The 16,280-nt window shown below is 57.1% G+C and overlaps 1 protein-coding gene across 2 annotated transcripts in view; it reads left to right on the forward strand.

Annotated features, from left to right (window-relative positions):
• The first annotated feature begins 1,813 nt into the window (after nucleotides 1–1,813).
• Nucleotides 1,814–16,280, forward strand: part of NOTCH1 (notch receptor 1) — a 42,879-nt gene continuing 28,412 nt past the window's right edge. For both annotated transcript variants that reach the window (XM_054646428.2, XM_077189140.1), the window contains exons 1-2: nucleotides 1,814–2,028; nucleotides 3,709–3,790. In XM_054646428.2, the coding sequence (XP_054502403.1) occupies nucleotides 1,971–2,028; nucleotides 3,709–3,790 (140 nt within the window). In that variant the 5' untranslated portion in view covers nucleotides 1,814–1,970. The remainder of the gene's footprint in view (nucleotides 2,029–3,708; nucleotides 3,791–16,280) is intronic.

The following is a 16,280-nucleotide window of genomic DNA, read 5'->3' on the forward strand; positions in this document are numbered from 1 at the left end:
GCTGCAGGGCTCACGCCTTTGATCTGGTGAGCAGACTCTGCCCTTCGGTTTGTTTAATTGTTTCACACTTGCTCTGGAAATAGTTTACAACAGGAAGCAGTGGGATAACAGCAGGGCTGGCATGGGATGGGATGGGATGGGATGGGATGGGATGAGCCCGAGGGCTGGTGGAGAGGTACCCTGAGATGAGAGACACAGATGACCACAGTGTCACCTCCTTCCCATTAACCCATTGCTGATCCTCCTTCCCCTTCCTCTTTCCCAAGCTTTCAGCCAGAGGCTGGCAGCCATCCCTTCATGTCCTCATGTTTGGGAGCTGTAAAAGAACCATCCAATACACTCCAACAGCCTTGAGGCAGACACAAGAGTCCAATGGGATTTTTACCCACATCCCTGGAAGAGCTGGTACCCCAGATTCTCCACACTGAGTTTTTGCTCCCCTGACTTTTGCAGGCACTGCAGCCTCGCTGAGCAGGGCTCATGAGGAACCATCATTTTTAAGCACCCTCACGCAGGCTGTTCCCATCAGTGGCGCTCTGTGGGTACAGCCCTGAGCACCCCCTGCAGCCACTGCTTGCACGAGACACCCACAAACACTTGTTAAGGGCTTCAACCTGCCCTGGGCTCAAGGCCTGGATGGATTTCAGGTGGAGCATTCCAGCTTGGCTTTTATTTTTTTTTTTCCAAACTTGATTGTGGCCCAGTGGCAGCTGGGGCAGGAGTGGGGCTCTGGGGATGAGGGCACAAGGACCCCCTGTCACCACTGCTCTAACAGGAACCTGCACACACGTGGGGGTTGTGGGGCTGCCCCTGGGTTTGGCTTCCCCGTTTCTCCCAGAGTGTTTGTTTATTTGTGGATGCGGCAGCGCACGGGGCTGGCCAGGCTCTGCCTGGGAGTTCATGAGTTCACAGCACAAAACAAACAACATCCGACCCAGCTGCCGGCACCTGCGGGGGAGCTGGGTGGGAAATGGCTCCGCATACCTGCACACACCTGAGTCCCGGTGGGGTCAGAAGGGGAGCCCCACACCGCGCTCCCCAGCACTCAGGGGATGGTCAGTCCCTGTCCTGGTCCCCCAGCACAGCCACCCTATTCCCGTGGTTTGTGTGCCCCAGGTCCTTGCACGGACACACCGTGGGTCAGGCTGGCCTGGGGTCTCCTGTGCTCACTCAGTGGCTACTGCGGCCCCAGGGGCTGTGCAGGGACTGGGGGGGCTGCACTGGGGAAGCTGTGCAGGAACTGCATTGGGACCATGGAGGAGCGACACTGGGATTATGCACGGTGTGCACGGGTGAGGGCTGCATCAATACTGGGGTGGGGGCTGAACTGGGGGTGTCCAGAGCTGCACTGGGGAAATGCGGGGCTGCTTGTGGGGGTGCATGCAGGCGCGCAGAGCTGTGCTGGGGCTCTGTAGTGGCTGCACGTGAGAGCTGTACTGGAGCTGCCCTGGGAATGGGGGGCTGCCCTGAGGGGTTTGGGGGACGCTGCACGGAGAGAAGGAGCTGCACCCGGTGCATCCGTGTCTGCATTCGGGGGGCTGCACCGGGGGTGTCCGGTGGCTGCACAGAGGGACGCGGCTGCCCCGGGGCTGCCCGTAGGGTCTGCGCGGACCCCGCAGCCCCACTCGCGTCCCACTCGGGGACCCTCCGTGGCGGGAAGGGGGTTCCCGGCGGCGGCCCCCCGGGCTGGGCAGGGAGGAGCGTCTCGCCCGTCCCGTCCCATCCCCTCCCGTCCCGTCCCGCCCGGCCCGCCCCGCACCGTCCCGTCCCGCCCCCCGCCGCCCGGCCCGGCCCGCCGGGGCTGAGCAGCCGCGGGAGGCGCCGCGTTCGGAGTCGCTGCTCTCGGGCGCGCTGTGTTTGGGGCTCCCGGCGGGGCGGCGCGGACCCGCACCGGCACCGGCTCGGCACCGGCTCGGCTCGGCCGAGGCCCCGCGGATCTATGCGGCTGTGAGCGGCGGGAGCAGAGCGGGATGGAGCGGCTCCTGGCGCCCGGCCTCCTGGTGCTCCTGCTGCCCGCCCTGACGCGAGGTGAGGGCCGCCGCCGCCGCGGGCCCCGCACCGGCCGCCCCGCAGGAAGTTTGCCGGGAGCGGGGCCGGGAGCGGCGGGCACCGGAGCGCAGCGGGGCGCGGCGGGCACCGGAGCCCGGCGCCGTCGGGGGGTCCGGGCCGGGAGGTTCCCGTGGGAACCGGGACTCGGCTTCTGCGGCGGGACCGGAGCGCGGCGCCCTCGGGGGGGTCCGGGCGCTGGGTCCGCGTGGGAACCGGGGCTCGGTGCCGCGGGATGCGCCGGGACTGGGCTCGGCTCTTGCGGGAGAACCGGAGCTCGTTGCCAGCGGGACAACCGGGACCGGAACCGGGCTGGGAGAGCGGGGCTGAGCCCCGCGGGGGTGGCCGGAGCTCGGGGGAGCCGGGGCCGGGACGGCGCGGGGGAGCGCGGCGGGGCCGGGGCTCGGTGTCCCGAAGGAGGCGCTCGGGGCCACCGGGAGCCGGAGCTCGGTGCCCGGAGCTGCCGGGGGAGCGGCGCTCGCTGCCGTCGGGGGGAGCGGAGCTCGGTGCCGGGGCAGCCGGGGCTCGGCCCGGCGGAGGGGCGCGCAGGGCGGCCGCGCTCCTGCTGCTGTTCTGCGACAGCTTTTGACCGTTTTGCAAATTTTTCTCGGTTTCCTGTTTCTTGAAAGTCGGGGCCCCCCGGGGCCCCCCCTCCGGGGCGGGTCCGGGTGCTTCGCCGCAAAGCGCTGCGCGACCGTCGGGGGCAGCGGGTCGGGGCACGGGAAAAGAGCCCCTAAAGCGGCCGGGAGTGTGGGACGGAGCGGGGAGCAGCCCATCCCAGGGGGTCCGGACCCTGCAGTGCCCCCCTGCCCCGGGACCGAGCTGGTAGCCCCCTCCGGAGAGCCCTGAGAGGATTTTGGGGAGCGAAGGCAGCGGTGCGGCTCCCACAGCAGGGCTGGGAGCCGTGAGAGGCGAAGTTTGCAGAAAGTTGCGCCCGGCCGGAGCGGTGCCCAGCACCCCAGCCCGTGTGCCGTGGGACACGGAGCCCCGGCAGGGTGATCCGGTGCGCTCGGCACCCGTGCAGGGCAGGATCTGGGTTGCGGCGGTGGCGGTGCGGAGCTGCAGTCGCTCAATGTGAAACTGGCCCGGCTGCACACGCGTGTCGCAGAAGCAGTTACCGTGAAGAGCGAGCGGGCAGAGAAGGGGAAGAGCGAGCCGGGGTGGAAATCGGAAGCGATTCTGGTACTTTCAGCGAGTTGCTGTGGTAACTCTGCAGAATTTGGCTCTGAGGGCCAGACAATGAAACCTTTACTCATAGCAAGTTATGACGGGCAACTCATTTCGTTACCGAGCTTATGGTAACTAATGGGCCCCGGGCTGGATGTTTTTTCCCAAATGGCATTTGTCAGTCAAGGGCCTGATCTGGGGCTGCTCTCTGTCAGTCCTCCTGCTGGAGGAGCAGGCACAGCCTACCCTCAAACCCACCCTGGGTTTATTTTTAGGTGAGCCTCTCAGCGCAGGGGCCACACAGTCCCTGCCCCGTCCATCACCCTGCGGGCGAGGGCTGCCGGGTGCTGGACCCCACCTCACCAGGCTGTGCAGGCACAGGGGGTCTGGGGGTCTCAGCGAGCCTGTCCCCAGCCCAGGTGACACCAGGGGATGCAGCCCCCCTGCTGCCACCGGGGCCCTGAGCTGTGGCTAATGCTGTCCCTCTGTTTGCAGGTTTACGGTGCTCGCAGCTTGCCGAATCCTGCCTCAACGGGGGCAAGTGTGAAACTTTTCCCAACGGGACGGAGGTGTGCCAGTAAGTATGGAACAGCCAGAGGATTTTCATCTCCCCCGACCAAAGTTATTGACATTCATGTTGACTTTGCTTTGAAGGCTCTGGATTTAATAGGGCAAGATGCGTTTTCTTTCCTTGAGTGGCAAGAATAACCTGCTTGTGTAGGAGTCACCGCGAGTTTGGCAGGATCGGGCTTTGTTCCTGGCTGGGTGGAAAAACATGGGCAAAGGGCCATGTTTTGCTGGTGTTAGCCTATGCAGACTGCCCTGCTGATGGAGCAGGAGGTAGGGCCAGCCTGCGGCGCTCCTTGGACTGTCAGGCGGGGAGGGAGGCTGTCTGTCTGTCTGTTTTCCAGCTACTCCCTCCTGGCCCTGAAGCATTGCCTTTCAGTCCCTTGCACACTAGGGTGACAGGTACACCTCCAATAAACACTCAGGAGAGGTTCCACGGCATGGCTCTGGCTGCTGGAGCTGCCCCAGTGGTGTCCGTGGGCCGATGAGGCATCGCCAGGGGAGCAGGGCACCTCCTCCTGCAGCCCTGCCAGTGCTGGTGCCAAGCTGTGGTCTAGGCTGGCGTTCCTGGTGGGACCTGGCACCCAGACTGGGTCTTTCTGCAAGCTGATTGTGGGGAAACGGATGTGTAAAGCGTTGGGACTCTTTGAAGGACCAACCGACCCACCGCAGCGATGGCCGATTCACTCCAGGCTCCCAGGGAACAATAACCAAGAGAAATGAATAAGACTCCAGCTCCCTTTTTAAAACTATTCCATAAAAGAAATGTGAATGGGCAAGGCTCTGTTTTCCGGCCAGATTTCCCCTCTGCCTGTTGAACGCAGCCTGAGCTGCGAGCAGGCGGGGAGACGTTCCCACCCACCCCAAATTTCCAAATAGGAAGTCCTCGGCGGAGGAACCTGAAGGCATTTCCAATCCCAACCTGTTGAATGGCAGTTTCCCTTGACAATGTGTGTTGCTTTTTTGCAAATCCGCCTGGGTGCCGTTACTCTGCCCAGTAGCCGGGCACCTCCCGCCCCCTTCTCCAAGCTGAGCCCCCCAACCCTTTGGTGCAAATAAATCAGCAAATCAATCAGGCACATGAGCAATTTAATGGACAAAGGCTGGGTCCCTTTGTGAGGCACTAATGAATGCACGCCACTTTTTTTTGCACAGAAGCCCTTACCAACGCTTGACGCTCTAAATCTTGTTTTCTTTCATTCAAAGAGCGACAGCTGGGATTCGGTCGAAATTCGGCAGCTATTGTTAAGGGAGGCAGATTAATGCTGTGTGACTAATCATGTATGGCTTCCCAGAATGCCCAACCCTCCACCCCCTCCCCAACCTTACACCCCTCCTTTTCCTTGTGGTCATTCTTTCCTTTTTTTCTTAAGTCTCTGCAACTCCTGATTTACATTTCATGTGCAGATGGTGATGGAATCTAATTAGATCTGATGTGTGCGAGCTCTATTTGGAGAAGCCTCCAAAGTAGGCTCGGGGTGGGTTGGTTTTTTTTTTTTTTAAGAGAAAAAGTTAACTTTAAAGAAGTTCTTGGTTGCTGGCTGTGAATAACCACTTTTCTCTTGGCTGCAGATGCCTTGTGAGCGTGTGTGAGTTATTTTTGCAGGAGCACAAGGTGTGTGCTCTGGCTGTGTGAAAGCTCTTGTCCCGTGCAGGGCGATGGGGGCAGATACTGGAGGTACAGCCAGACTGAAGGAGGTGCAACTTCCCAAATTACCTGATAGCAGCTCGCAAAATCCTGGTTTTTCACTTTGTTTGAATATCTCTTGACGAGGAGCTTTGCTTGCAAGCTTCTTAAACAAAGCAGAGCCAAGAGCACAAGATAGCAGACACAGAAAAGCTTGGCACTGCCCTTTGGCGCCTGCGTGAAATGCACCATTTTGGCTGCTGGCCACATCTGTGCTCGGCCTGGCACTTAACAAAGTTTGGCCATAAAGCCCCTTTGTGCTGCCCCCACAAATCCAATTAGAAAGTGGAGTGAAATAAATAGTGTACGAGGGGGATGCTGCTCCAGAGGAAGAGTGTCCCAGCACTTGTGGCGGGACAGAGCTCGTTGGGTTACGTGGAGCCACTCTGATAACTCCAAGCCCAGGTTATCAGCCCTGCTACGGAAAGGAAACTGCCAGTGCAAGACCAGGAGCTTTCTCAGCTCTTTATTATTTTACAGAGATAGTTTGTCAAGTTCCAGGTGTCTTATCTTGCTTGTCCCTTTGCCAGGCGGTGCAGGGCACACAGGGCTTTAATTGAATGCAGGGACCAAGTGTTGGATTGGAGGGCTTGAGACAGAAGCATCCTAATTAGGCTCCTTTGGAGCTGCTTTCCATCTTGGCAGGGTATTATCTGGGTCTTTCAGTGCAGGAAGAGCAGCAGCAGGTTTGTGGGTCTTGCACAGACCCCAGCTGAAGGCTCTAGGTGTTTTTGCCCCAGAGCTGGAACTTTAAAAGGTCCAGGCTGGAGTTGGTGGCTGCTGCAGGGCTTGGTGTGAGTTTCCGTGGTGATGGGGAGCTGTGGCATTCCAGAAAAGGCCCTTGCCTTGGACTAAGGCATTTTCCCAGACTAAATGAGAAGGTTTTTCCAAGAGGTCGTTTTTGACTTCTAGTGATAGCTCCTAATTAGACTGTTGGATAACCCTAGTTTTGACTGGCATCCCTGCAAATGAGTCGGGCTGATTTTAGCTCCCTGTGCCATGTGACATTTATTCCCAGGACCTCCCTTGCTCTGCTAGTTAAAAGCAGATGGCATTGAAAGAGGGCTGAGCTTCCAGCCCTGCCCCACCAGCCTCTCACCATTAAAGCCAGAGGAGCCGTGCCTGGGTTCTCCTCTTGCTCAGAGAAGCAAAAGAGATGGAAGAGGGAGAGAATAAGTTAAATTAATCACTGGGCTTGTGCTGAAAAGGGGGAAAAGTCAGTTTGCTAAAGTACTTCCTCTGTTTATGAATCAGCACAGCGTTGTCGTTCAGCCAGGGCAGTGGCTCCTGAGCTGGTGCCCATTGCCACCACCAGCTTCCATGGGCAGCGGGCCAGAAACATGGGAAGAAACATTCTGAAGGGGGCCATAGCGGGAAGAGGAGATTATTTTAGCTCAAAACTCTTTCAGGAGACAACCAGGAAGGCAGAGGAGTGATGTGAGCCCTGTGAGTTTCTGTGCCCTTCAAGTTATTCAACTGCTCAGTCATTGTTATCTCATTGTAAAGGGCGGAAGTTTCCTTCTGGTTTGGTTTTTCTCATGTGCTTTAACCCAACGTTATTTCCATGAAATAATAACAAAGAAAAAATGCAGTCTCGGTGCTGGAGAGGAAGAGGGTGGAGTGTTGAACAATCAACCAGAGGAAGCTCTTAAAGAAGTAGAGGAGCAGTGATTCAGCCATGTTGAGAACTCTTGTTGGCTCTGTGGAGTCTGATCTCATTCTCGGAAAGAACAAGGTGGAAATGGGTAAGAGGGGAGATTAAAAATACCAAAGTGTCACCTGTTGCGGATTCCAGTGGAATAGAAACTGAAGCCCAGCTGCTGAGGTCATTGGGACAGCAGTGGGGGTTTTAGTTCTTGTCTGAGAGAATCTCTTTGTGTCTCTGGTCCCTGCGAGGTGTCTCGGTGGTTGTCAGTTGTCTCAGGTGGTCCCACTCACTTCTGCTCTGTGTCCTTGGGGTTTTATTGCTTGGGCTGAGGTTTTTTGCTTGGTTTGTCTCTGTGGTGGCCAGAGGGTTGTCCTGCATGGGAAGTGTTTGAGAGGAGATATCTCAGCAGGTCCCACAGCACAGAGATGAGCAGGAGAGATGGGGTGATGCAGAGGGGGTCAGGAACTCACAGTGGTGCTCATCACCTCACATGAGTGGGGCTATTCCCCAGCAGGGACTCAAGCTGTGTGCTCACAGGATGGTTTGGGCCAGAAAGGACCTTTAAAGGTCCTCTGCAGTGAGCAGGGGCATCTTCACTTTCCATGGTCTCGTGGTGTGAAGCAGCGCACGGGGCTCTGCTCCCTGGGGCTGCAGGTCACTCACTCCATGGCATGGGTATGTTTTATTCCACCAAAATCTCTTCCATCTCAACACCTGACTCGCTGTCCTCCTTTCTGCTGGCAGCCCCAACACGTCCATTTGTTCCAGCTGATACCTCACACCTGGCCTCACCTCCCAGGCTATTATGGTTTATTGTATGTAGCATGAGGGTGACACGTATAAGTCACTGCTACACCAGGCTATTCACCAATTAAGGGCTCGGACAACATCATCAGGAGGCAGTTAGCAAGTTTTAAAATAACATTGTTTGGAAATTAACCTGCTTTTTCCAGGCCTGGAGGTGTGGTGACCCTTGTTTTGCTCGTGTTGGTTGGTGTCCCAAGTGGTGGCAGCGTGTGTACATGAGTGGAATGTGAATTTTATAGAGCATCGGCGTGTTTAACGAGGGAGTAGCCCCAGGGTGCACTTAGGGAGAGCTGGTGAGCTCTGGATCTGGATGGAGACCTCTCTGTGGTTAACATGCTGCCAGGTGAAGGTTTTGCACCATCTGTTGGGGCTGCAGAGGGGAAGAGCCTCTGGGATATAACTTAAAGCCCCCTGGGAAAGCAGACCTGCTGTAGGGTCTTGGTTGAGTCCTGCCTTCTTCCCAGTGGCCAAGAAGGGACTCAGGGTCCCCTGCTGCACTCAGGGCTGTGTGCAGGCATCCTTGAGGACCTGCCAGGCTCCTTCTGCTGCCCGGGATGGGGCAGCACCAAGGGGCACTTGGGCTGCTCACTCACCACTCCCCGAGCTGGGCTACCCTGCAGCTCTGCTTTGTGACCAGCAGTCTGGAGAAGCGATGGTTTGGGATGGTTCCAGTTTCTCCCCAAATGGTGTTTTCATCTCATTACATGCCCCTGGCACGTGGTGCTGAGCCTGAAGGGTGGTGCTGCATCTCCCCCATCCCAGCAGCTGTGCCCAAATCCCATCGGTCCCTGATGCTGCCTTGCTGCAGGGTGCCCTCATGAGCCTGGATTTGCTGCAGCCAGAGTTCTGGAATAAGGACAGAAATGCTGCTCTGGTGTCAAAGGGACAGGCTGGATTTTGGATTTCTTGGGTGTCTGAGTGTGGAGGCACCCAGGAGCAGAGAGGTGTGAGGGTCAGGCCCTGCTGACTGGATTTTATAGCAGAGCTCCTGTGTGTGATGTGGGGAGGTCTTTGCAGCACCCTGCTGGTCCCAGTGACTCCAGACCATGGCTGGAGGTTAGAGGTGCCCACCTGGGAACTCCCCAGGGTTTAACACCTTGTGCTGGCAGAGCAGCTCAGTGCTGCTTCCACTCCTGATCATCTGGCCAGGTGTGATGGTGCCTGTTCACACCTGGACACCCACACCTGGGCTCTGCCTTCCTCTCGTGCACATCTGGTGGGTCAGGTCCTCTCCTGTCACCTCCCCATGGGCAGGTCTGTGGTACAGGATGGTGCTGGGGTTCCAGATATCTCAAGCAATTTGCTGGTGGTTAAAAGGGTGATCATGGAACTGTGGAATAGTTTGGGTTGGAAAGGACCCTTAAAGATCTTGTTCAACCCCTGCCATGGGCCGAGACACCTTCCACTGGCCCAGTTGCTCCAAACCCTGCCCAAGCTGGCCTGGGACACTTCCAGGGATCCGGGGGCAGCCACAGCTGCTCTGGGCACCCCGATGGTGCTGGAGGTTCCCATTGGTAAATGCAGTGCTAGGTGTGAGAGATGCAGGAATTAAACCTCTGTGAGGTGCTGGTGATGGGGGAGAGATGTTTGGCTGGGCTATATGGGGAGCTCTGCCTCCAAAAAGAATATTTTCAGTTGGAAGGAGCCTACAATGATCACTGAGTCCAGCTCATGCCTACCTGCTCACATCAGCAGAATTCATGCTGTGCTTCAACCCAGCCATACCCGAAACCAGCTCTGTTGGGAATCCCAGCACACCCTGAGCTGGGAAGGACCCACAAGGATCATTGAGTCCAACTCTTGGCCCTGCACAGAACAAACCCAAAATCCCAGTGTGTGTGCCATGGGAGCAGGATGCTGGTGAGCTCAGGGTGTGCCTCCCTCACACTGCAGTAATTAATGTCTGCTTTAAGCCCTCACCCGTCACGTCCTCCCCTTCCCCCCGTGGCAGCCTGGAGTTAATATTGGAAAAGCCAGTTAAACAGTTAATGTTTAGGCCATGGTTATTAGGCTCTTGCACATTTCCAGCAAAGGGAGCCGAGTCGCATTTTAATGGGAAACTTTCATGCTCAGTCAAGTTGCAAAAATTTATTTGCGCCGAAGTAATTTTCTTTTAACAAGTTTTCACCCTAATTCCCTTCCCCAAAACCTGGATTTAATGGTATTTATATGGGAAATGGATTTATTAAGTTTTAATGATGCTATAATGTTGCCCTTATTTAATAGAAGGGGCACCCTGCAGGCAAGTGGGCTGGGAGGGCTGGGTGCCACAGGGGCACCCAGGGGTGGGCAACCTGTGCCTTTGGGCTTGGTTTAAACTCACCATGGCTGAGAGTGGCAGTGCCAGCTTTGCTTTGCCCTCTGGGCTGTGCAGGATCTGTTGTCAGGCCTGAGTTTGGCATCCTGCTGCCAGTGCCTCCTCATCCTCTGTGGTGTGATGTGATGTGATGCTACCTGTGCCTGTCACACCTGTCCCCAAGAGGAGCAGGGCACGGAGCCTTTGGCACTGTGGCTTTTGGCTTTGTCAGCAGGGTGATGGGGACCCCAAGGGCCACACACTCCCTGCTGGCATCACTGCCTGGGGATTGAGCATTTGTGAGTGACCTGTGGTTTATTCTAAGGAATTTTCTGCAGCCATGGAGGAGAGCATGTCCCCAGCACTCCCACCCTGCTGGAGCATCCCTGCTTGAGTGGAACAGGATGAGACCCTCCCAAAGGCTCTCCTGGCTGGTGAAGCCATGGGCTGGCTCCTCTGGAGCAGGTGGAGGAATGTGCCTGTCCTCTGGGATGCTTTGGGGCGGGCTGGGAGAGTGACCCCACGGGGGAGCGGCAGGGACAGAGGAGGGGCTGTCCCCGGCCCCCAGCCCCTATTAAAATGTTAGACACAGACCTCCAAGTCAAAAGGCAGGGCGACAGACGGCCCTTTCACAGGGCCTGCTGCTCCCCACAAAAGGGGGGTTTCCAGGGGAGGGGGGCAGGAATGCGGGCTGCGGCCGGAGGGCAGAGCCGCCACCATTGTCCTGCTCCCTCGGCGAGGACGTCATGTTGACACAGGGATTTCTGCCGGCAAAAGGTGTCAGAGGAGGCACAGGCTTCCCTCCCTCTCTGCTGTTTCCTTGGTTAAACTCGGCAGCAGCAGAAATCCCAGGGTGCAGATCCCAGGGGCTGATACCCGTCCGCTCTCGGCTCCTTAAGCACATGGTTTCCAAGTGGGCAAGAGTTTTGTTGCTGGTAACTATTTCTGGGGCTTTTGCTTGCAAAGGGAGACCAGCAGCTCCATGGCTGTGAGGTTGAGGGGAGCTGGAGCCATCCCTGTCTGGCCATTGCCACCTCTGCCCACTCCCCATCCCGCTGAAATGTCCGCAGCAGGAATTTCTTTGGCTTTGGGTTGGCTTTGTGCCACGGGGCACCCGTGCGCTCTGCAAAACCCCCCTCTCCTCCTTGTTTATAAATATCAGGGCTAAATTTAGCTTGTTTAAACTTTTGGTGGCTGTTCAGATCCTAATCGTAGGTTTGAAGTTTGGGATTAGACGAGTGGGATGGTGGGGTCACGAGTGGGAGTTTTCCATATTTGGCTCTGGGGCAGTGTGATGTTTAGCCAAAACTTGGTTTGAGGGGGAAAGGGGAAAAAAGAGGGAGTCCATCATCACTGAGTGAGATGGTGACGCTGGGGCTGTGTGTGTGCCAGAGCTCTGAGAGCACAGCAGAGTGAATTCAACCTGCATGGGCAGCCAGTGCTGGGTCCAGAGCGGGGTAAAACCAGCAGTTACCCCAAAAAGGGTGGTGAGGGAGGAGTGAGCTCAGGCAATGCTGGGCTGGCAGGCAGCCTGTGGAGGTAGAAACTCCTTATCTCCCCCAGATTCTGACTTTTTCTTCTGCTGGCTTAAAGAACATCACATATTTAGAGGGCAAAAGCAGGGAGCGATTGCACAGGGGGTGTTCTCAGATGCCACAGGGGCTGGGTGCTGTTCCAGTGTCTGATGGGCACTGTGGGGGCTCCTTGGGGGACCTGCCCCAGGAGTGTCACACAGGTGGGTGATGGGACCATGTGCCAGCCCCAGCCCAGGCTGTGTTCCCTGGGAATCCATCCTTCATGGTCACCCCATAAATGCAAGAGCAGGAGCAGGGGCCAGGGTGAGCAGAGTGAGCTGGGCTCCCACAAACAATGGGGCTGTGCAGCTTTGCACTGGCAGAGGATATAAAAAACATCCACTGGGGAAAACAAATATTTCATAGCAGCCATTGTTGAGGGTGGGAATGGGGCGAGTTTTGTCTTGGGCTCTTCCTTCGACATCTTTCATGTTTGTTGTGAATGAAGCTGCATTGAAAGGCAGCTCCTTCCCAGGTAGCCAGATACCACCCCTGAATAGCCTGGCCACTCTGCTTAGTAATGGGATTATATTGTTTTTCATTACAATGGGAACTTTGATTCCCAAACTGTCCTGACTAATGTCTGCTTAAGAAACAAAGGCATTTTTTTCCTTCATAGGAGGAACAGGGCTCTAGCATGTTTTTTCCCCACTCCTGTCCACGAGTATATCCAGCTTTGGGAATTCCTTTAGTTTCTCTCCAGATGAAAGTCTGGATCTTAAAATCTCAATTAGATGACTTGGGCTAGGTCAAAAAATGAAATGGAACAAGAGAAAAAAAAAAAAACACATCAAAGACTTGGGATTGCAGTTTGCTTTTTTAATTAAACAAGAATGGAGATCTGCTCTTGCTTTATTAACCTGATGTCACTTGGAGTAACCTGCTGCTTTGCCAACCACCTCCCTGTGTGAAACTCTGCTTTTTTCCCAGGCTGGTGTCCCAGAGTGTTTAATAAAGGAGGACCTGGATGAGACTTCTTAAAAAACCACCACTTAGGTCTTGAGCTGGGTTTTGGTACTGGGAGCTCCATCGTGGCTGCTGGAGGTTTCTGTGGGGCTGTGCTGGCACCGGGGCAGCTTTAGGGTGCCTCATCCAGTCAGGGTGCCCCACATGGGTGAGGGCAGCTCTGCCTTTGTGCCATGGCTCTCCTGGCAGCTGTGGTGAAGCCTTTGGGTTGTTACCAGCCCCACATGGGTGAGGGCAGCTCTGCCTTTGTGCCATGGCTCTCCTGGCAGCTGTGGTGAAGCCTTTGGGTTGTTACCAGCCCCACATGGGTGAGGGCAGCTCTGCCTTCGTGCCATGGCTCTCCTGGCAGCTGTGGTGAAGCCTTTGGGTTGTTACCAGCCCCACATGGGTGAGGGCAGCTCTGCCTTTGTGCCATGGCTCTCCTGGCAGCTATGGTGAAGCCTTTGGGTTGTTACCAGCCCCACATGGGTGAGGGCAGCTCTGCCTTTGTGCCATGGCTCTCCTGGCAGCTGTGGTGAAGCCTTTGGGTTGTTACCAGCCACACGTGCCAGGAACCACCAAGCAAAGCTGCAGGTGAGGTGTGGAGCCAGAGGGGGCTCAAGCAGCCCCCCAGCCCCTGGGAACAGGGAGTATCCACAGCCCCACATGCTCCAGGGAGGTCAGGGCAGCACCCAAATGTATTCCTTGTCTCCCTGCACCAATTTCCTTCTGAGTGCTCTTGGTGATACCAGGCAAGGAGGTTGGGGCAGAGACCAAGGTCCTGAGCTCTGATTCCCCAGCAGGATTGTTTTCCAGACCTCCCTGGCTCCAGAGTGTGCTCCTGTGCCAGCAGGATGTTTCCAGGGCAGGAAGCCATCCTGCAGACCACAGTAGGCACCTGTTGCTTCATGCATCACGGGAGGGATCCTTGGGGAGGCAGTGGAACAAGAATTAATAAGCTGGAGTAAGAAGCAGGTTTCTTCTCTCAGGGAGACATATCCCCAAGCACTGGCCTTTTCTCTGGTCAGATTACAGCCAGGGGAGCTCAGGGTTCCCTGGGCTGGCATGAGCAAGCGTGTCTTACAGGAAAGGGTGTGACTTCAGGGGAGAGCTGGGGTGCTGCTCCCAGGCCGTGCCAGGCAGGGAGCCACTGGCACAACTGGAAAGGTGACTCCTGTGTGTGGCAGCCTGCTGGAAAGCAGGGGCCCTGCTGCCTGGGCCGTGCAGCTGCTGGGGCACAGGGGAAGCTGTGGGGCTGTGGTTGCCATTGCCAGCCCGGGGGTGACGGTTACCCCGAGAGGAGCAGGGCTGTGTCACTGCTCTGCACCTGGAGCAGCCTGTGCTGCTCTGGGCTCCTGTGCAGCCAAGGGAGGCTCTCCTGAGGGCTGGTTCTCCTTCCCTCAGCTGTTGCCAGCAAACATGTGAAATCTGAGTGTCCTGCTCTGCTTCGCTCCAAGGGGTCCCGACCACGCTGGCACAGCCACCCACAGGTCACACAGCACATTTGCTGCTGCACGGGGCTCTGGGGGTGTGAAGGTCCCAAGGGGGGACCCTCTGCACCACTCAAGGTCACAGTTGTGCTCCTGAACCTTCTCTGTGCTGGGGTGGCTCTGCCTGAGACTCTGGGGCTCATCTGAGGTGGCTGTTGTGAGCCACAGGAGCAGAGAATGGCATCCCCCAGCCCAGCCTGTCGGGGTGGGAGCCTCTCCCCGTGGTGGGAGACCCTGCACCCAGCACCAGGGAGTGTCCTGGTCCCATTGGTCTCAAGTGCCCCCAAAATGGTGCTTCAGTAAAGACCTGAGCCTGCCCTGCTCATCTTTCCCACGCTGCTCAGACCTTGGGGAAAACAACCACGGCCGTTGATGCTTCCAGCAGCTGAGGGTGAGGAAGAGGTTGGGTGATAGCAGAGCAGATAAGAGGGAGCCTGGATGTGGGGCCAGGGGCCAGGATGGGGGTCCCCACCAGCCCCCTGCCCCTCCTGCAGTGTGGGGCTGTCCCTTGAACCTGCCCCTCCAAAGGATGGGCATGGGGGACAGCCCATGCACGTGCTCCGGTTTACACCTGGTTTCCACTTTGCTTGTTGGGGTTTTTTGTACATTTTAAGCCCAGAGTGGGTTTTACCTCCAGCCCTGCCACAGTCTCAGCATTCCTCAGGAGGACAGGCTGTGGCCTGGCAGGAGGGCAGTGGTGGTGTGAGCTGGGGGTGATGCCACATCCAGGACACCCCTGGGACGCGGCCTGGGCTGTGCTTGTGCAGGGCTGTGCATCCTGAATTTAAACAAAGCCCCCGTGCTGCCACGCAGGAGCTGTGCTGGCTGGGTGTCATCTGTGCTGGCTGTGGCAGATGGCAGCTCAGTGCAGAGAGGAAAACATTAGTCTTGGGTCAGAGGTCACAGAAACATCTGCCTCGGGATGCTTTCAGTGCCCGCATTGCTGCGCAGGGACAAAACCTGTTGCTGGTGGCTTGGAGCAAAAGCCTTGTGCACCACAGAGCCAGCAAAGGGCTGGCAGCACCAGAGCCACACACAGGGAGCAGCCAGAGCAGAAACCAAGGCTGGGGGCGCTGGGATGGGCACCCCAGCTCTGGCACCTCTGCCAGAGGTGCTGGAAGCTGTGGCAGCCCAGCAAGCAGAGGTGTGGAGCAGAGCTGAGGCAGCAGCTGGCTCTGATACTCCTGCAGCTCATTCATGCTGTTGACTTTCTGATCTGCTGAGCTCTCCTGGAGCCTTGCTGGAATAGCTGCAGCGTTGGGCCTCTGGTTGTAACTCCTCAAGGATGTGCAGCAGACACAACAAATGCACGTGCCCGTGCTGAGCAGATCCAGATTTGGCCCAGGCTTGGTGCTGGGAGCAGAGTGGGAATTCAGGGCTGCTGTTGCTGTTCCCAGGCCATCCCCAGGGACTGCTGTCTGACCTTGGACAAGGCCTTCTCCATCACCCTTCACACTGGCCATGAATCATGCAGATTTATGGCCGGCAGCTCAGTGCATTATTAATCTTGTCCCCCCTCACCACAGTTTGCACTCGGATGCTCATTCCGAGGGGGAAGACACATCCCAGCCTGGTGCTGTGGGAATCCAGCTCCCAGCCTCTGCCTGACCCCCAGAAACAAAAAAAGCCACTGGGATGGCCAGCCCCAGACACCCAGGGGAGTGTAAATCAGCGTGCTCACCCCTGCAAGGAGCACCCTCATGCACAGGGGTGGGGACCGGCTGCTGTCCCCTGTCCTGCCTGCCCCCGTGGTGGAACACACCCCAGAAGTGCAGAGGTGTGAGATTTTCTGCTGGAATGGTGCTGGGAGAGGGGGAATTGTGTGTTGGAGCAGGGCTTGGCCATCACGGGGATGGGGATTGGGATGGGGATGCCATCACCTCCATCAGTGGCTAAAATGGAGCACTTGATGCCTTCTCAGCACGTTAATGAGTGAATGGAAACAATGAGCGAGACACGGGGGTATTTTTAGCCATTCCTGCCTGGTTTGGGAACAGGGTGCTTGTCGTGCCTGGAGCTGGGACTGTGACCACACCAGCCTAACTGAGGCTTT

The sequence above is a fragment of the Agelaius phoeniceus genome, chromosome 21 (assembly GCF_051311805.1).
Source record: "Agelaius phoeniceus isolate bAgePho1 chromosome 21, bAgePho1.hap1, whole genome shotgun sequence".
In the NCBI taxonomy this organism is placed as follows: domain Eukaryota; kingdom Metazoa; phylum Chordata; class Aves; order Passeriformes; family Icteridae; genus Agelaius; species Agelaius phoeniceus.